This window comes from Gopherus evgoodei, chromosome 11 (assembly GCF_007399415.2).
Source record: "Gopherus evgoodei ecotype Sinaloan lineage chromosome 11, rGopEvg1_v1.p, whole genome shotgun sequence".
NCBI lineage: Eukaryota > Metazoa > Chordata > Testudines > Testudinidae > Gopherus > Gopherus evgoodei.
Window position 1 is genome coordinate 39,169,312 of NC_044332.1, and position 18,272 is coordinate 39,187,583.

Genomic DNA, 18,272 nt, shown 5'->3' on the forward strand with positions numbered 1-18,272 from the left:
TAGACATTCTTACCATGTTTACTGTAACTTTTTAAAATGTTTAAATGTAATCTTTTTATTATAAAAACACTCTTTGCAATAATTTATTTAAAAGTAAAAACGGTTGAAATGTGATGACATAGAAAACTAACATTCTGTCTAGCAATTGTGAAGTATTGTTTTTAATTTAGAGTAGAAAATATCTTGCCCTAAATTTGATGCACTAAAAGTGAAGTCCATTGATTTATTCCATCACAAGATAGAGCTTGGCTACACTGGCACTTTACAGCACTGAAACTTTCTCACTCGGGGGAGTGAAAAAACAACCCCGTGAGCGCAGCAAGTTACAGCGCTGTAAAGCGGCAGTGTAAACAGTGCCCCAGTGCTGGGAGTGCGGCTCCCAGTGCTGTAAGCTAAACCCCATCAGGATGAGTATGTGCAGCGCTGGGAGAGCTCTTTCCCAGCACTGGCGCTGTGACCAGACTCACACTTCACAACGCTGCCGTGGGAGCGCTTTGGAGTTTTGAGTGTAGCCAAGCCCATAGTCACATTTGGTGAGCTACATTCCATGAATTCAGTAATATTCAAAAGTATATTAGTTTTGTTTTTCAGTCTCTTTGTTAATTTCTAAGTATGTTCTTGTGCTGAGGAATCTGTATAGTGGGGTCATTACAATGACATTGATCCATGAATACTTCAGGACCACCTCCCCCCGACCCCATTTAAAACCTTTCTTAGGTTTTGTTCAGTTTTTGTGATGCTATTCCTTATCTGATAATTTAAGAGTAAATCCCAGTTGAATTATTTTGCCACATTATGTCTTCAATAGAGCATAAAGTCAGTACACATGCTTCAGTAATATCTGCCTTTTTTTTTTTTTTACCCTTTGTTTCCAGTTGGCAATTTGAAATTATGGCTTCAGCTGCACTTTAAATATGTGATAATAGATGTGTTTCTAATAAGGGCCAGCACCATTTTGTTCAGATGCTGTGAATGGTTGTCACTCATATATGACAAATGCACCTTCATCCGCTTCTTTGATGGCCTCCGAAAAACCATACCCTCAAATCAGGACGATAAAATTAGCTGCTGTGTAAATTGTGTGTCTGAGTGGTTCATTATCTAATCACCGTCAGAACCACAGTGATAAAGTAGATTGAAGCAGGGAAGAGGTCTGCCAGATGATTTCAGGCCTTTTTCTAAATTCTGTTTCCCTTGGAAACCCTAGACAACGTGGTTCAGAACTTCAAAATTCTTTGACTAGAACTTCCTATGTATATTTTATGTACAAAACTTGTGGCTAATGATAGTGTTAGGATGACTCTTTAGATGGTCTCTTTCATTCTTCAAACCACCATTAAATATTGTATTTAAAAAGGTATTTTGAAGTGGGCTACCATGTTTTGCTGCTGATAGCCAAGACATTTTTAAGTAAAATGGCCCTGGCTTTCAGGAAAATGCTTAAATCCACCCTCATTCAGGAAAGCACTTGAGCATGTGTATAAACTTAAGTTCTTAAATGCTTTTCTGAATTGGGGCTGGTCTGACTACTGTTCTGTACGTGTCCCTGTAAAGCTTGAAATAATGTGGTAACCACATTAGTTAAGAATGAATTGCTAAGCACTTGAAGTACTATAATGTTGTAAATGAACATATTAAGTATTGTGTAGAATATTGTAGGCAACTGTTCTGCACTGAAAGAGGAATGGTCTATTTTTTTTCATCTCTGACTTTCTATGTCTGATTATTACACTATCTGACGAAGTGGGTATTCACCCACGAAAGCTCATGCTCCAAAACGTGTGTTAGTCTATAAGGTGCCACAGGACTCTTTGCTGCTATTACACTATTGTTAATGTTGCGTTGTGTTGTCTATTTAGGTTTAATACTTAAATTAAGTGTTCTTTTGTTCTAGGATCATTTGAAAATGATGATATCACTCATGTTGAAGGAAGTGTAGACCCTGTTCGCGACATTGAAATAATACATGAAGAACTTAGACTTAAGGATGAGGAAATGATCATTCCAATTATAGACAAATTAGAAAAAGTAGCTGTGAGAGGAGGGGACAAGAAATTAAAACCTGAATATGTAAGTAAAAAGTGTGCTGTTAAATGTATCGTTATTTCTTGTACCAGTATGTTTTCATTTGTGTTCACATTTTTTAAAATCAGTAATGTAAAATGATGTATAGACCATTATTTCTGTATTTATTTAAAAATTATCACAGCTGCAAGGTCTGTTGGGTTAAAATCATTAAAATGAGCTTCATTTTCTTTTGATAGCCTAGGGTTACACTGAGGGAGCTAGATGCATGCCATTTAAAGTACTCTGACATAACTCAATCCAGTCTTGCTCAGAATGGGAGATACTCACATTAGTGTAATGTGAAAGCTCACACCTGCCTAGATGGATATCACAGCTCCTGCCTCTGTGTGTATGACACTACAAAATCTCAGCTTGCATCCAGATAGCCTGTCACCTATAATTAGGATGCTATTCCCATTTATAAATCAGTAATTGAGTATAACCTTGTCAGACTTGATCATTGCAGAGCTCAGCACATGATCTTCAGCTAAGCACCAGAGGCCTAAAAAGTCTCCCAGAGTTTGAAACTGGGATTTGCTCCCAAAACCAGTGTACAAATTATGATGCTCTGCTGTTCCCAGTGATTGTTGTCTAGGATGATCTGTTTGCTTGGCTCCTCTTGATCTCATTGAGAGAGGGCCCATAGTTGGAGCATTCTTGATGAGCATGCTAGCATGAACATGTGCAAATCATTGTTGGAGTGACGCATCATGTCCATCCCATGCTAGGGAAGGAGAAGTCCCTTTTTTGTAGCCAGCATCTCCCACAATTTTGATAATGGACTATTTTACTCTTGCCTGCAGTTTCCAGAGGCAATTCAAAGATGAATGCAAACTTTGCTAGCCTTGCCCCTTTCTCTGGCCTGCTGCCAGATTTTGTGCTACCATGACTGAAGTCATGTGGTAGTTCATTTTGCTCCTAACTTTTCTTAATAGCCTATTTTATTCATTTTTGGGGGCAGTAGTAAACAGCCATTCTTTATTCTTCCTCTCTCTCTCCTGGATCTATATTGAGCAGTGCAGTGGTCACAACCACCTAGATTTGGTACTGTAGTGCCACCCTCCTCCCTTCCACCCAGCCACTCCCCAAACATGGCCGAGCTGTTGTTCAGACGCCAAGGTAGATCCTCACAAAGACAAAAAGTGTTGTTTGTGAGGCAGCTTTTACAGGCTTTTTGGAGGGCAAATTGTGTCCTGCCTTTTCTCGGTTAGCTGACTCTTGCACTGCTAGGGCACAGGGCTTTGAGTAGAATAGGTTGGGTTCCCTCCTCTGTGCCCCAAGAAGCTGAGACTCCAGCATAGAAAACCCAATATGGAGTTGCAGATTAGGAATGAGGAGAACTCCAGCCAGCCAGTCTTGGGGAGAGCAGCAGGGTTCATACTCAACTCCCTTTCTTGCCAGCTCAAACAGGGAATTCCGGCAATGGGACTCTATTCTTGGGATAGGAGGAATGGGACCCCAAGTGGGGGGACACTGAGGGAGACCTTTCCAGAGGCCTCAAGGCATTGCATAAAGCAAACCATAAAAGACCATGCTCTAGCCACAGCTGGTTGGCACTGTTGTAAAGCAGGCCAAGAAGGCTACCGTTCATGTTCTGGGCAGGGCATGTAAAAATGCAACAGTGTTCCCCATAAGATGTTTGAAATAGGACAAGGCAAATACCTGCATCGCAAGACAAGAACCACAGTGTCCTGGCTGAATGACCTTAAGGCCATGAACATCTGACTCTCAGTCTACACTTAAGAAAATTTCCTTAGTGACAACCTTTGTTGGCAAATGCTTCAGTGCTTGCAATGAGATTTTTTTTTTTTTGGCCAGTTCCATGATATCCAGCTGAGCAAGCGAGGCGCCACGTGTAGCTTCTCCCCTGGAAGAGGTCAATACTCACTCCAAACAAATACTATGCTCATCTAAATTCACAGATTCTCTCTTCTTTGGGGAAAAACTAGACAAAATATTTGCAGAAAATTCTACCAGACCAAAATAGCCCCTCCTCTTCCCTCCTCACTCAGTGCTCTAAGAAGGGACTATAAACCCAGCACCAGACAGAAATGTTCCTTTTGTCCAATTTTCTCACAAAAATACTAGAGGAAAGATAACAGATATATCAGGGTAAGCCCCAGAACTGGGGAATGGGTAGAAAATCCAGAGGTGGTTCCATTGACTGTAAGAGCCTGCTATGATAGTGAACAAATGTGCCTTCTCCCAGTTGGGAATCTAGAAGTCAGAATTTCTAGTTTCTCAGAAGAATGATCTGTATTGATCAGACAGAGAGATTGGCAAAAGGAGAGAGTAAGTTGCAGATATTCCCTTGAACTAAGAGCTCCATCCCATACCTTCTCCAATCAGTCCCACATCTTGAGCAACCCTGTTGAGCTGGTGTTAAATTAAATCTCGCTTCCTCTGGACATAGGAGTAATAGAAGGAGTTCCCGCAGAAGAAAGTTTCTTAGGTTTGTACTCCCTTTTGTTCATTGTCTAAAAATGTACCAGCGGGGTCAGAGCCATCCTGGATCTTAAGCTTTTCAACAAATGGATGAAATAAGTGAAATTTTGGATGAAGACCCTAGCTTTAGTGGTAGCATCCCCATCCCAAGGGAACTATTTTGCACTTAGGATCTAGCACATGCATATGTTTACAATCCCATATGACCGTACCACCTCAGGCTGCTAGGATTTGCTCAGCTCACTATTTGCACCAAATATTCCATTCAGCCCCATTGTTCCCCAACTTCCCCCCCCCCCCAGTGTCTTCACCACAATGCTGGTGAAGATGTTGGTCATAACAGCTAGACTCATGTCTCAGGGCATTCACTTGTGTCCCGTCCTGGATGACATTTTGATTGGAATTCCAACCCAACCTGCAGCCTGTGGGATTTCTCCCAGCCTCCAGGAGTTCTCAAAGATAACTTCTGAAGGGTTGGCTCTCTGTTGCCAGTTCCTTAACTATCTAGGATGTATTTCATTAGGCCTTACCGACTTGAAGACATCTAAATTTCTCTGAGGGCAGTTCTATGCTTAAAATGCTGCAGCGGTGCAGCAGCGGTGCCGCTGTAACACTTAAGTGAAGATGCATGTATGCCGACAGGAAGGCTTCCTCCTATAAACATAGTTAATCCACCTCTGCCAGAGGCAGTAACTATGCTGTCTACACCGTGGGTGAGGTCAGTGTAACTGTTATTCAGGGGTGGATTTTAGGTAGCAGTGTCTATTCAGTCAGCACATATGGTCTGCCTCACCATTATCTAGCACTGCCAGGGCAAACCATGCTCAACAGCCCTTGTCCTGGGAACGGAGTGAATAGCAGTCCAGTTTGCTTATCTCTCTTTATATTGATAGCGTTTAGTTTATAGTTTTCAGAAGTTCAAGATGGTCTCACTAAGTCTATCAAGTTCCTGTACTTCAGTTTTAAGACTTAGCCTTTTTAAACATAAAGGGTATGAATGTGTTGGATTGTCAGCTGTTATTCTATCACTGGAACAAGGAGATTGGTTCTTGGCTCTCAACCTACAGGATGCCTACTTTCACATCTCAATTCACCCATCTCTTCGGAGATTCCTCCGATTTACCTTTGGCAAGACTGTTGTCAGTACAGAGTGCTCCCGTTTGCACCCAAACAATTCTCCAAGGTCCTCTCCATGGGGAAATTCTGCACTATTGCACATGCAGAATTTGCACAGAAATAAATGTGTGCGCAGAATTTCCTTTTTCCCACAGAAATGGGCTGCACAGCTACTGGCTGCCACTAGGGGCTGTTGGACCCAGCTCACAAACAAAAAATAGTGTTGCTAGTGGGAGGGAGCTGGAGGGTTCCTGACCATTGCAGTTCTCAGCACACCCTGAAGGAAAGAGATGGTGTGCAAGAAACACCATACAAGCCTGGGACTTAGCATCAGGCTGTTTCTCCCTGTGGATCTCTGAGGGTAGGGGGGCAGGATTCTGGGCTGGGGTGGACCCTGCAGATGGACTCTGGTGGGGAGGGGGTGAATGCGAGTGTCTTGGTGGGGGATGTGGGGGTGTCTCCAGCTGGGGTCTAGGGAGTGGGGGGTGTGGGTGTATGGGCTGGGAGGCACCCGGCAGTTGGGCTGTGGGGAGCAATGGATGCGGGTGTTGGCCCTCCTGCTGGGCTCTGAGAGGGGGAGAAGGTAGAGATACAGGGATTTCTTCAGCTCTCCACTCCTAGGAGAATTTTTTTGTGTATGTATTGTTACAGACATAGTTGCTGACAGGTATTTTGAAATAAATTACCAAAGTAATTGAAACTGGCGTGATTATGTAGTGTTATTTTGACAAGTAAAATATGCAGAATTTTGCAGAATTTTTAATTTTTGGCTCAGAATTCCCCCAGGAGTATCCATCGTAACAGCACACTTACATTTACACTGATGTTCACTGTGTTAGTCCTCCAATCACTGCTAACCTTTATAGTGGAGAACATAAACAAAAAAGGCATTTATCACTTCAGCCATTGCCATGTTTTCTGTTATTGTCTTTTCCTCCTCCTTGAGCAATGGGCCTACTTTGTCCTTGGTCTTTCTCTTGCTTCTAATGTATTTGTAGAGTGTTTTCTTGTTACCCTTTATGTCACTAGCTAGTATAATCTCATTTTGTGCCTTGGCCTTTCTAATTTTGTCCATGTATGCTTGTGTTGGTTTTTATATTCATCCTTCATAATTTGACCTAGTTTTCACTTTGTGTATGACCCTTTTTGAGTTTCAAGACATTGAAGATCTCCTGGTTAAGCCAGAGTGGTCTCTTACCATACTTCTTATCTTTCCTGTGTATTGGGATAGTTTGCTCTTGTGACCTTAATAATGCCTCTTTTAAAAAACTGCCAGCTCTTCTGAACTCTTCTCTCCCCCTCTTAGGCTTGCTTCCCATGGGATCTTACCTACCAATTCTCTGAGTTAGCTGGAGTCTGCCTTTTAGAAGTACGTGGGGCAGTTAAGTGCAACATATTACAGGGCTTTACAAATCACACCCCTCTAGTATATCTTGCCAGCGACGTGTAGACAAGCCCATAATCTATCATCTTTACTATGAGGAGAGAACCTAGAATTAAACTATTTTAGTGAGTGTATCAAGTTTCTGTACTTCAGTTTTAAGACTTAGCTTTTTTTAAACATAAAGGGTATAAATGTGTTGGATTGTCAGCCCTGGATACAGAAAGTTCCTGTTTATTCACAGAACAGATACATCACAGTTTGCAGTATTGCAGACTTCACCCACACTATAGTGCCAATGTCACCTTAAAGGACCAGTGTCTATATTCATTTAATCCTTGGTGTTTCTGTTGAGACAGCCAATAAAAATGGAAAATAAATTTCTAGTGGTAGTAGCTTTGTGATGTATGTGCTTGTCCATTAGAACACGATCACCAGTTTAGTTTGCATAAATTTAGAGTTGAAATCACTCCCAAGCCATCTTTCTTTAAAATAAATTAATATTTCAAAATGCAACTTGTAAAATAAAGAAATAAAATTAATTGGAATGTTAAAAAAAAATGAAGATACTTTACATTTAGTAGCATAAGAACAGTGTAGTGCATATCTAGATTAGGAGAAATCTGTCCTGATGTTCTTGCCTAGTGGACTGTGACTAAGTAATGGACATGTTAAATGTGGTTAGAGGGTAAATGTGTGGATGTCAGCAAATCTGGACTATCCGCTACCATTTCTGAAGTTTATAATATTTCCAGGGGCTTTAACAGACACCTTTTTGTCCACTCTTGAATTTATTTATTTTAGTTGTTGTAAGGTACCTATCCAAAAGCCCTAGTTGCTTTTATATGATTAAACTATACTTTCGTTATTAAGTGGGAGGTGACTTATAAATGGCAGCACAAAATAATGAATAGGTGCCTGCCTTTATCTCTTTACCAGATCAAGTGGATCAGAATAGAACACATGCCTCTATACTCTGATAAATAGGATGTTGCTGATCTTTAAGGACAAGTATTCTTCATAGTTGTTGTTGATAAATTAGATCTTGTCCTGTCTGTGACTTAAGTAGCTAGTTGAGAATTGTCAAAAGCTTCAGCCTTGTCTCCATCCTAGCTCTGAATATATAAAATATTGCATCATAATTTTTATAAAGTGCTTTTTTCTTTTTTTTTCCACTCAACACAGGGGGGAGAGAGAGAGAGAGGGAAAATCTTGTACATACTTTATTAACAAAGCTCTTGCCGTAGCTTTTCTATTGTAATGAGTAACTTAAGCAATAAGTTACTGGGCTTCGAGAAAATATTTCTATTGTTGATATATGTGATTATGCCTAAAGTCTTTAGTGGACTGTTTACTGTGCTTAATGGGGTATTTAGAGCAAATTAAAATTCTTTGTAAGGAGTGTTTTGAATGCATCAAAATATTCTTGACAGATGTCATGGTGTTAGAGCCTAGGGCACATTACATATTGTGACTTTTTTATATTACCAGTGCCCATAGAGAAGTTAGTGCCTGAACACCTGTGACAAAAGCAGTCTTTCCAATGTAAATTTGTTTTCTGATGATGATATCTGACCTAATATCCAGTGGATTTTTAAGATTTTGCAAGAAATTTCTGTAAGAGTGAGAAGTAGATTTGTTCAGAAGACAAATGCAGGGTTTCTTTTAAGTGAAGTTTGGCTAGCTAAAGTTCAAGGAACATGAGACTGCTACAACTATTCATCTTTGAAATACAGCTTTCTCCATTTCATATAATTTGTTTGCCTTTTGTTTTGAAAATCCACAAGCATAGTTGATGATTCCTGTAACTGAAATCCCCAGGATTCGCAGGGCTGATATATAGTAGAGAATTTTAGGGTTGTTAACACAAGTTGTCACCTGGGATATTTGTAAAATGCTTCATATCTGCACACGCAAATTCCTGTGATGTTTCACAAACATTCTCAGTATTGTTACAACTGTTGTAGCTCTGAGTAAGTCTTAGAACAGATCATTCTTCCTCCAGTTCAGTTCGTTAGGGTAGGAGGGAAAAATAGATGATACACGTGTACTAGTTCAATTACTCCTCCTGTTGCATTCTCCTGGTGGTCTTGCTCACCTTTCAGTAATGGTGTTGAATACTGTTTCCGCCACCGTCAACTCCTTTTCACCCTAGCTGATGAAATTCAATTTTGTCTCTTTCTCAGTTGTGGATATATACAATGTTGCCTCCTCATTTTTATGAAGGGTTTTTGTCTCATTTGTGAACTTAGTTTCTCCCACTCAACACATAGGGGGAGAGACAGAGAAAGGTGTTATGAGTAACTTAGACTATGTCTACACTACAGACCTTACAACGGCACCGCTGTACCGCTGCAGTTGTGCCGCTGTAAGGTCTCCTGGGTAGAGGTCTCCCAATCGGCATATTTAAACCACCCCCAACGAGCGGTGGTAGCTATGTCAGCGGGAGACACTCTCCACTGACATAGTGCTGTCCACACCGGCACTTTTGTCCGTGAAACTTATGTTGGTCGGGTAGTGGGGTGTTTTCCCACACCCGTGACTGACAAAAGTTTTGCCGACAAAAGTTTTGCCAACAAAAGTGCTAAAGTAGACAAAATCTTAGGCAGTAAGTTGCATCTCATTAAATACATAGCATGTTCTACTAAACAGTTTTTTAATATTAGCCTTTTTTCAAACACTTGTAAAGTTTTTTAACAATAAATGTTTTACAAGACATCTTTTTAAACACTGTTCTATAATAAACTTTTACTTTTAAACTTTTGTTTTACTTCTTTAAACCAGTGGGTTTTCACTGTCTTAAAAAAAGACAACCAAAACCACAATATAGAAATGAGGGAGCTGTGTCTGAAGCTGAATGAAAAGTAACATAAGCACTGCCATGATTGGAAAGAAGTGTTTACCCACTGAACTAGTTTGTCTTAACCAAAGATGACTAGTGTAGACATATTAAACCGTTTCAGAAGTAAACCATCTAACCTTGAAACAGTGCAATCTTCTATCAGGATTTGAAAAGATTTCATAGATTTTTTTTTTTTTTTTTTAAGGTAAGAAGGGACCATTATGATGATCTAGTCTGTCCATAATATAGGCCACAGGACTTCCCTTAATTACTTCCTGCTTCAAGTCCAATATCTGAGGTTAAACTGGAGCATATCTTCTGGAACAATATCCAATCTTGCTTTAAAGATTTCCAGTTATGGAGAATCCTTCATAACTCTTAGTAGGTTGTTCCAGGGCGTAATCACTCTCGTTGGTAAAAATTTGTACCTTATTTCTAATCTGATTTCAATTTCCAGCTACTGGATATTGTTACACCTTGTCTGCTAAATTGAAGAGCCTTCTATTATCTAATTTCTGTTCCCCATGTAGATACTTCTAGATGATTATCAAGTCACCCCTTACCGTTCTCATATGAAAAGATTTAACTCTTTGAGGCTTTTACATTAATGCATTTTTTACAAAGACTTAATCATTCATATGGCTTTTCTCTGAAACCTGTCCAACTTATCAAGATCTTTCTTGAACTGTGGACTGGACTCAGTATTCCAGTAGAGGTCATATCAATGCCAAATGGTAATATAACCCCCCCACTCTGATTTGATATTTCCCTGTTTACACGTATAAGGACTGCATTCATCCTTTTTAGTGGAGCTCATGTTCAGCTAATTATTCAGTGACCTCAAGTCTTAATCAGTCACTGCTTCCCAAGATAGAGCCCCCATTTTGTAAATATGGCCTACATTCTTTGTTCCTAGATCCTAAGTCCTCTTCATTATTTACCGTTTCTCCAGTCTTTTGTGTTATCTGCAAAGTTTATCAGTAATGATTCTGTTTTCTTCCAGGTCATTGATGAAAATGCTAAATAGCATTTGGGGCCAAGAATCAGTCTCTTTCAGATCCCATTAGAAACAAAATGTTATATGGCACCAAATCAGATGTCTTACAGAGATTCCTGTATATTACATCAACACTACTATTTTTATCCACTTATCAAGACACCTGCCATCCAGAATCCAATATGAAATATGGGGTCGAAGAGCAACAATTCTAAGGCTTCAGCTATTCCTTGTAGTTTCCCAAGTAGAAGCAGAGAGAAGCTGACATTATTCTTGTTAGTTTCACTGCTGTACACATAATTCTGAACAGCAGCAATGAAACTGAGCAAGTGTCATCAATTTCATTTTGCTGCTGCTTGGGAAATCTGAGTAGCAAGATGATGTTTATACATGAAGGTTTTAAAACCTTTGTAAGAATCTGACATCCTCATTGCAAAAGATTTGCAAGGAACTGAAACATTGATGAGACCACACCCTGCTCACTAGCATGGACTGTTACTGACCTGTATCAGAATTCCAAGCCTGAGAGAGAGGAGTGCAAATACGTGGCACTCCAAACAGTTATATAAAACATCACATTATTCAAATATACTATATTTGCACTGAAGTGTACATTTTTTGTGATACAGTAGCATCAAAGTCACTAGAGCTGTCTGTCTGTGGAGTCAGGAAGACATTGCTTCACTGAGACTTTCAAACCTGACCTGTAATCTTCACAACTGCAAATTTATTCCCTTCCTCCCACCTCCACAATAGCTTAAATTCTGCAGAAATTAATTACACGCCCTTTCAATTTTCAAAAGAGAGCTTCCCATTCTCCAGTGCCAAGTAGACAAATGAATTTTTCAAGCCAGGGTTTAGTCCTTGATGCTGTACAAAGTATTTGGCACTGAGAGAGAGTACTACTTTCAGCCACCCAAAGGATTTAGCAATGTTTGCACATACATACATGCTTTTTTCCTCACCTGATGGATCTGATTAAGTTTATCAAGACATTCTGTGAACTAGTAGGTGTGGGTATATTAATTCACAATATTATAAACTGCTGAGATTTATTGGGTACAGCATTCAACTCCTGGTTAAAAATCTTTGAATTGGTTGCTTTGCTTTCTTAGGCAAGGCAGGGAACTCCAGAGCTCAGCCCTGGAGGACATGAAAATAAATGAAAGTACAGTATTTGGCACTTCAGATATGGCAGGCTATATATATTTTCCAAAGAGATGCTAAAAATATCTATTGTCAAAGATAAAGTGCCATTTTTTAAAAATCATGTGATATTTGACTTTTTGATAGTATTTGTATTTCCTGTAAATTTAACTATTGTGGGCAGTAAGTGTGTGTGTTTATTTTATTGTGGTATGCACTGTTGCATCGCTGGCCCAATTAAGAAATAACTGTACACGTATCATTGAGCAGGGAGAAAGAGGTCATTCCTCCAGTGAACGAGGTACATCAAAGTAGGAACAGAATAGACCAGACCTGATAAAAACAAACTAGGTCATCTGTCTATATTTCAGTTTAGAATAGTGCTAAGTTAACTAGGAGGGTGATTAAATATTTGTAGATGAATGTTATTATTTTAACCAACTAAGATAATTGCTAGATTAAAATTTTTAGGCCTAAATAAAAGCAATTAATTAAACTACACAACAAATTATGTAAAAGATTAAATATAATCTGAAAAGCTCTCGCTAGTTTTAAAAATATATATATTATTATTTGACCTTAGAACACTGGGTTAGCAGGTGAGCAAGAAATGTGTTTAAAAATAGTTGTCTTTTGTTCATATCTCATCACATGACCGTGCCAGAGTTGTCATTCAAGGATTATAATTTAACCTGGGCTCTGGAATGCATGCTAGTGAACCTTAATTTAATTTAGTTAGGCCTTTTCTAAATTTGCAGACTACCTGCTTTACTTTACACTCAGTATCATTTCATCAGTGAGAATATAAATTTGCCTGGTATGACAGAGATACTTTATCCTTTTTTCTTCTGTAAAATGTTCTGAGATCAGACATAGAGGAATGTCATATTTGTTTGATTTATTTTTATATTGTTTTCTGTTGCTCCATTAATTTGTGTGTAAAGTAAATAGGCTTCCAATTTACATAACTATATATATTGTAGGGAACTCTTATTAAGAATTGTCAGTATTTAATTTATGTTAAGAGTTTTTAAAGTTAGGCACATAATCTGAGCCCCTCTGAAAAATCACACAATCAAAATGGATTTAGACATGTAATTTAGGCAGCCAAGTTTTTTTAAAAAGGGATATAGTGACTTCCTTCTGTATGTTTTCTCTATTACTTTTTTGTAGATTTGAGAGGGATCTGTAGAATACACTTATCTTTCAGAGAGGGTAAAGCTACTTGCTTCACCTATATTTAAAGTTATCTGGAGGTTCTAATCCACTTACCTACCCTTGAGCTTTGTGTCTTTTGCTGGGATAATCGGGGGCTAGCTCAGAAATAAACTGAGTATATACATTTTGATATACACACCCTCACTCATGTGCAGGCAAGCTCAAAAACTTAGCTAATTGGTCCCAAAAGACTGAGTATGGCTGTACAGAAAATACTACCTCCAGAGAACTCTAATTAGAATTTAATTTCTTTCAATTCTTTATCTCAATTTTGGTGTGATATGTTGCCACTGGGGAAAACTGTAATGTCAAAAGCCTTTGTGATGGGGTTTATTAGTATATCCAAAATATTTTTAAAATCAGAAAAATTATGCGAGTAAAAGGTTCCTTCACTAATTAACAAGATTGGTTGAGGAGCTAATGATTTTTGATGAAGCAAAAGCTGAGAAACAGCACTTTAGCCTTATAGCTTACATAAAGTAGAATCTTTCCTTATGTATTTTTGTTGATTAATTAAAAAAAGAAAAACATATAGGGCTAAAGGATAAGATAAGATGGTACTACTGTTTTCTTCTTTATGTATAATCTTGTTGCATGTCTCTACATAAGCTGTTCTGGCCACTCATCATAGTAACCAGCTGGGCCATTTCACCTGCTGGAGCCATTAAAGAGGACTCTCTCCCCTTAGATTAATCCCCTCCGACATTAGTTTTTTGCTCTGACAACTGGAGCAGGCATTCAGAATTTGCAGGTGGCCAGTGTGACACACATAATTGCCTACAATTTTAGGCAATGAATAAAAATGGTCTACATTACTTGTCAAAGGTTGTATATGCAGTGCCAAGTGAGATCTATGGGAAGCCTTTTAGGGTTTAAAGAACAGTTAATAGCAAGGCACGGTGCCTTTTTAATCATAATGCATTTGTAATATAGCACTTTGATCTTCTCCTTGTAAGAAATGGTGTTACATTAGCCACTTTTAAACATTTATGAGTGAAATTCAGTTATAGGAGAGTAAAAGTGATTATTCTTAGTCAGAATATGTTAGATTTCATTAAAAGTTTTCTGCTTGCCCCTTCCTTGTTAAAATCTGGGGGGGGGGGCCTGTTCCTGGAGGGTTTCAAATCAGGATCTAAGCATTTAGAAGAGTCTTTTCCTTGTTTTTCCCTAAAGCAACTGCAAAACTGGGAAAAGAAGGTATACTAAATAGAAGAGCTATTTATAGCTGTTTTATAAATCTGTTTAACCTACATATCAGTAAGAGTAAATACTTTATGCACTAAAGAAAAATTTTGGGAATAGAATTTTGTATGTTAAATATCTAATTGTATATCACACCAGTTATAACTTTCAATAAATGCATGACCATAAATTATCTACAACAAAAAATAGATGACTCTAAAATACACTACTCCTAGAATAGCCAAGTTTGACCTTTCAGACCTAAGAGCCTTTTATTAACACCTGCCTGTAAGGAGAACCTTGCCACACGCAGCTTTCAGATTCAGAACCACAAAACTGATGAGGAAAGGCTTGAAGGGTTCAGTTTGTGTCACTTGCTGTTTGCCGTTTCCATTTCACAGATGATTAATCTTTCTGTGAAGAAAGGCCAGAGAAACAAAGCACATTGGGCTCTTCCTGTAGTTACTCCTTCTGAATGCACACTAGCTTGCTAACTAAAAGGCCTTTAGATTTCCTGCAGAGAGAGATGTTCTGAAAGTGAATGCAGCTGGTTGGAGGTCACCAGTGCAAGGCTCTTGCCATTGTGTAATGGAGGCTTTGGCAGGTTTCATTTTTTAGGGGAAGGAGAAGGTGTTGGCAAAAAAATTAATGCGGAATACATAAGGTTTTGGATATTTGAATTAATTTCTTGAAGGGTGGATCATCAATGTTAGCTCAATTTCTTTTGCTAACAATTAAAAAAAATATATTCACTCTGTTTTTTCTTCCTCCACCCATTCCCCTTTCTAAATAGCATGTTTATATTGTATGTGGTCTCACCCACTGGATGCTGAAATGTTACATCTTACTGAGTTTGAAAAGCAATCTAAAATGCCCTTGGATTTTTACATCGGTTTTATGATCTCTACTCATTTGGGGAGGGTTGCTACTAAAATACTGTGTACTTAACTTTCTAAGTATAGGTGTGTTGTATTAACATTCACCATTGCTTTTTAGTGACTTGTTTAAAATGGTAATATATTGTTTTAGCTTCTGAGATAAAAAAAGACAAGAAAATGAATTCAAATTATAAGAGATGTTACCTAATTTTTAATTTGAGTATGTATTGTATATTTTTGTATTTTTTGCGTATGGAAAATAATTGTTTGGTATCCAGCTGAGTTTGTTCTTCATCTACTTTAATTACTTTGTTTCTTCTTAATCCTGCATAGGACATAATGTGTAAAATCAAAACCTGGGTAATAGAGGAAAAGAAACCTGTGCGCTTCTATCATGATTGGAATGACAAAGAGGTAGGCTGTTTATCCCATTCATAGACCTTAATATTTCTACCTGTTATTGTTTTCACTTGGTAAAAGCATTTAAATACAAAAGAATCCATGAGATTTATAGGGTATTGAATTGAATGTTAACTTTATCAGTAGATTTTGTTTATCAAAGTATATTGTATAGATTACTTGAAGCAGTTATTTGCCCTTTCAGAAATACAATTAATAAAAAAAGAAACTGAGTTTGAAAATGTTACAGTAACTTCATTATGTGTTTTAAGATTCTACCTTTATATTCTCATTTTTAGATTGATGTGTTGAACAAATACTTATTTTTGACTTCAAAACCAATGATTTACTTGATTAACCTCTCGGAGAAAGATTACCTTCGATGTAAAAACAAATGGTGAGTTTGCTTAGTTTTAATATATAAAATTCACTCTTGTCTTTCATATTTCTCAATGGCACATACTTCACCATTCTTTAAAAGGACATAAGGATTGTTCTTGTTATTTTACTTAATATAAATCGATACCTTTTATACTTACTATATCTCCATAAACGTTCTGCCTGAGTGCAGTGGTGATAAAAATGCCCCTGATGAATTTACAAAACAGAAGCAAACCCTTTCCCCTCCTTCAGTTTTTACATAAACTTTAATAACTGTGAAGAAAATAAATCCATTTCAGAAATTAACTCAATCTAGTTAGAAACCATTTCTTTCCAATAAAACTGGCTTTTTAAACATTATTTAACACTGATTATTCATATAATTGCTTTTCATTTGTTATGTGCTGAAAGAATAAAACTATTTAATTTGTAATGTGACAGAATTTTTTTGGTACTGTGGCATTAATTTAATATTGAACATTTCAACAATACACTTCCATTTACGTTTGAGTGCCAACAGTGCTTGGCATTGTTAACACTTGTGCGTCACACACAAAGGAAGACATTTTACAATTTCCTTGTACTATTTAGGCCTACTCTCACATACTTCATGTAAGCAGTATTTTTACCTTCATACACAGTTTTTACTCAAACAAATATTCTTGTCAAGATAACGGGTGGATAATGGTTACAGAATAAGGCTCTATATCAGATACACAGTGAACTGGATGAAGATTCAGTTCCAACGTGGTGAAAATACTTCGAGTTTCCATTGTTGAAAAGCACAGTGCATTAGCTTGTCATAAAAAATAACAGTTGAGATAGACAATTGGATTGGAGAGGAGAGACTGATTAAATATTACACTATAAGGAAGAATTAATGACAACATACTTGTTCTAAAATTTACAACAAATTTTATATAGTTTACAAATCTTTAAAACACTTTAATTGTGAGATTTTTAAGGTTTTGGGATATAAATGTATGTTTGTAAACAGAAAGATGCGTTAAGTAATTCAAACAAATGAAAAGTATCTAAAGCAAAATATCTGAATCCTCCTAAAATACACCTCCTGTTTCTCCCTGTACTTCATTAAGTACTTAGATGCACATGGTTTCAATTTTCCATTAAAAATTCTCATTTCCATATGATATCAAAGAGCGAGAAGGCTTTAAACTGAAAAATAAACATTCGTAGACTGGAAGCCAAAACAATAATTAATGTCAGATGGTTAACTCCAATAAATCATTAGAATAAATTTTCTGAAATTACTGCAACTAAAACGGTCTTGTTGATACTTCTATAAGACTCTTGTATTTATGATAAGGAACTGAAATTAACCTCTCTGAAAGTTTAAATTTTTGAAAATACAGACTTAAAACTGAAACTTGGCAGAAACTGTGATAGCTAGTCCTAAATTTCTCCATAGTCAGTCAGGAATAGAATTTTTAAAAATGTATCACCTGACAGTGCAGTAAATCTTAAGTGTTCTAATTTGTGCAAATGTTTGAAGCTTTTGAGGCTCACTATGACAGTACAAAGTTTATTTGAAACTGGATGAGTCAGTTTCCAAAAGGGATTTTCACACCTGTATTTGTATGATTACAGGTAGAATTCAGTGGCTCTAATTGTACAGTAAATACCATTTCCCATACCCTAATAGTAAACAGACTACTTGTGAGATGCCAGTCTGTGATTTACCTGTTGCCAGACATCCCCTGTTTTTTGAGACACCAGTTTTGTGGTGGAGATATGGTTATAGCCAACTGAAAGCAAACCTTTGTATAAATTACAATTTTTAATTTGTAAAAATCTAGACATTTGAATTGGGAAGTCATATAATGAAATGATTTAACCTTTTTTATGCACAACTAATGATTTAAGGTTTTTTAAAAAAAATTCTAGCTCTCATGATTGTTAGTGTAATTGTAGCTGAAAGATCAAAGCCTGGGTAGCTGAGTGATGTTCCAGAAGAGAATTTACCACATAGCCATTTTCGGTACAGTTTCTGCCGCCTGCTGTTCCTATTTTCCCTCAAGCTAGCCATTGACTACCCCCTGTGCATCCCTGCTCGTAAAAACTGATTGAGGAAGTATTTGTCATGTATTTATGAGTGGGAAACATTGTGTGATAGGGAATGGCATCTACTGGAGCCAGAAAGATTGCCATTTTCCTTCACTGAAGCATTCTTTAGCTTTAAGTCCACAGTTTGTGCAACAT

General features: G+C 37.6%; 1 protein-coding gene across 3 annotated transcripts in view; it reads left to right on the plus strand.

Moving 5' to 3' along the window:
• The window catches only part of OLA1 (Obg like ATPase 1), a 201,047-nt gene that overhangs the window by 114,957 nt on the left and 67,818 nt on the right, over positions 1-18,272 (plus strand). For all 3 annotated transcript variants that reach the window (XM_030581117.1, XM_030581118.1, XM_030581119.1), the window contains 3 exons: positions 1,895-2,070; positions 15,606-15,686; positions 15,971-16,068. In XM_030581117.1, the coding sequence (XP_030436977.1) occupies positions 1,895-2,070; positions 15,606-15,686; positions 15,971-16,068 (355 nt within the window). The remainder of the gene's footprint in view (positions 1-1,894; positions 2,071-15,605; positions 15,687-15,970; positions 16,069-18,272) is intronic.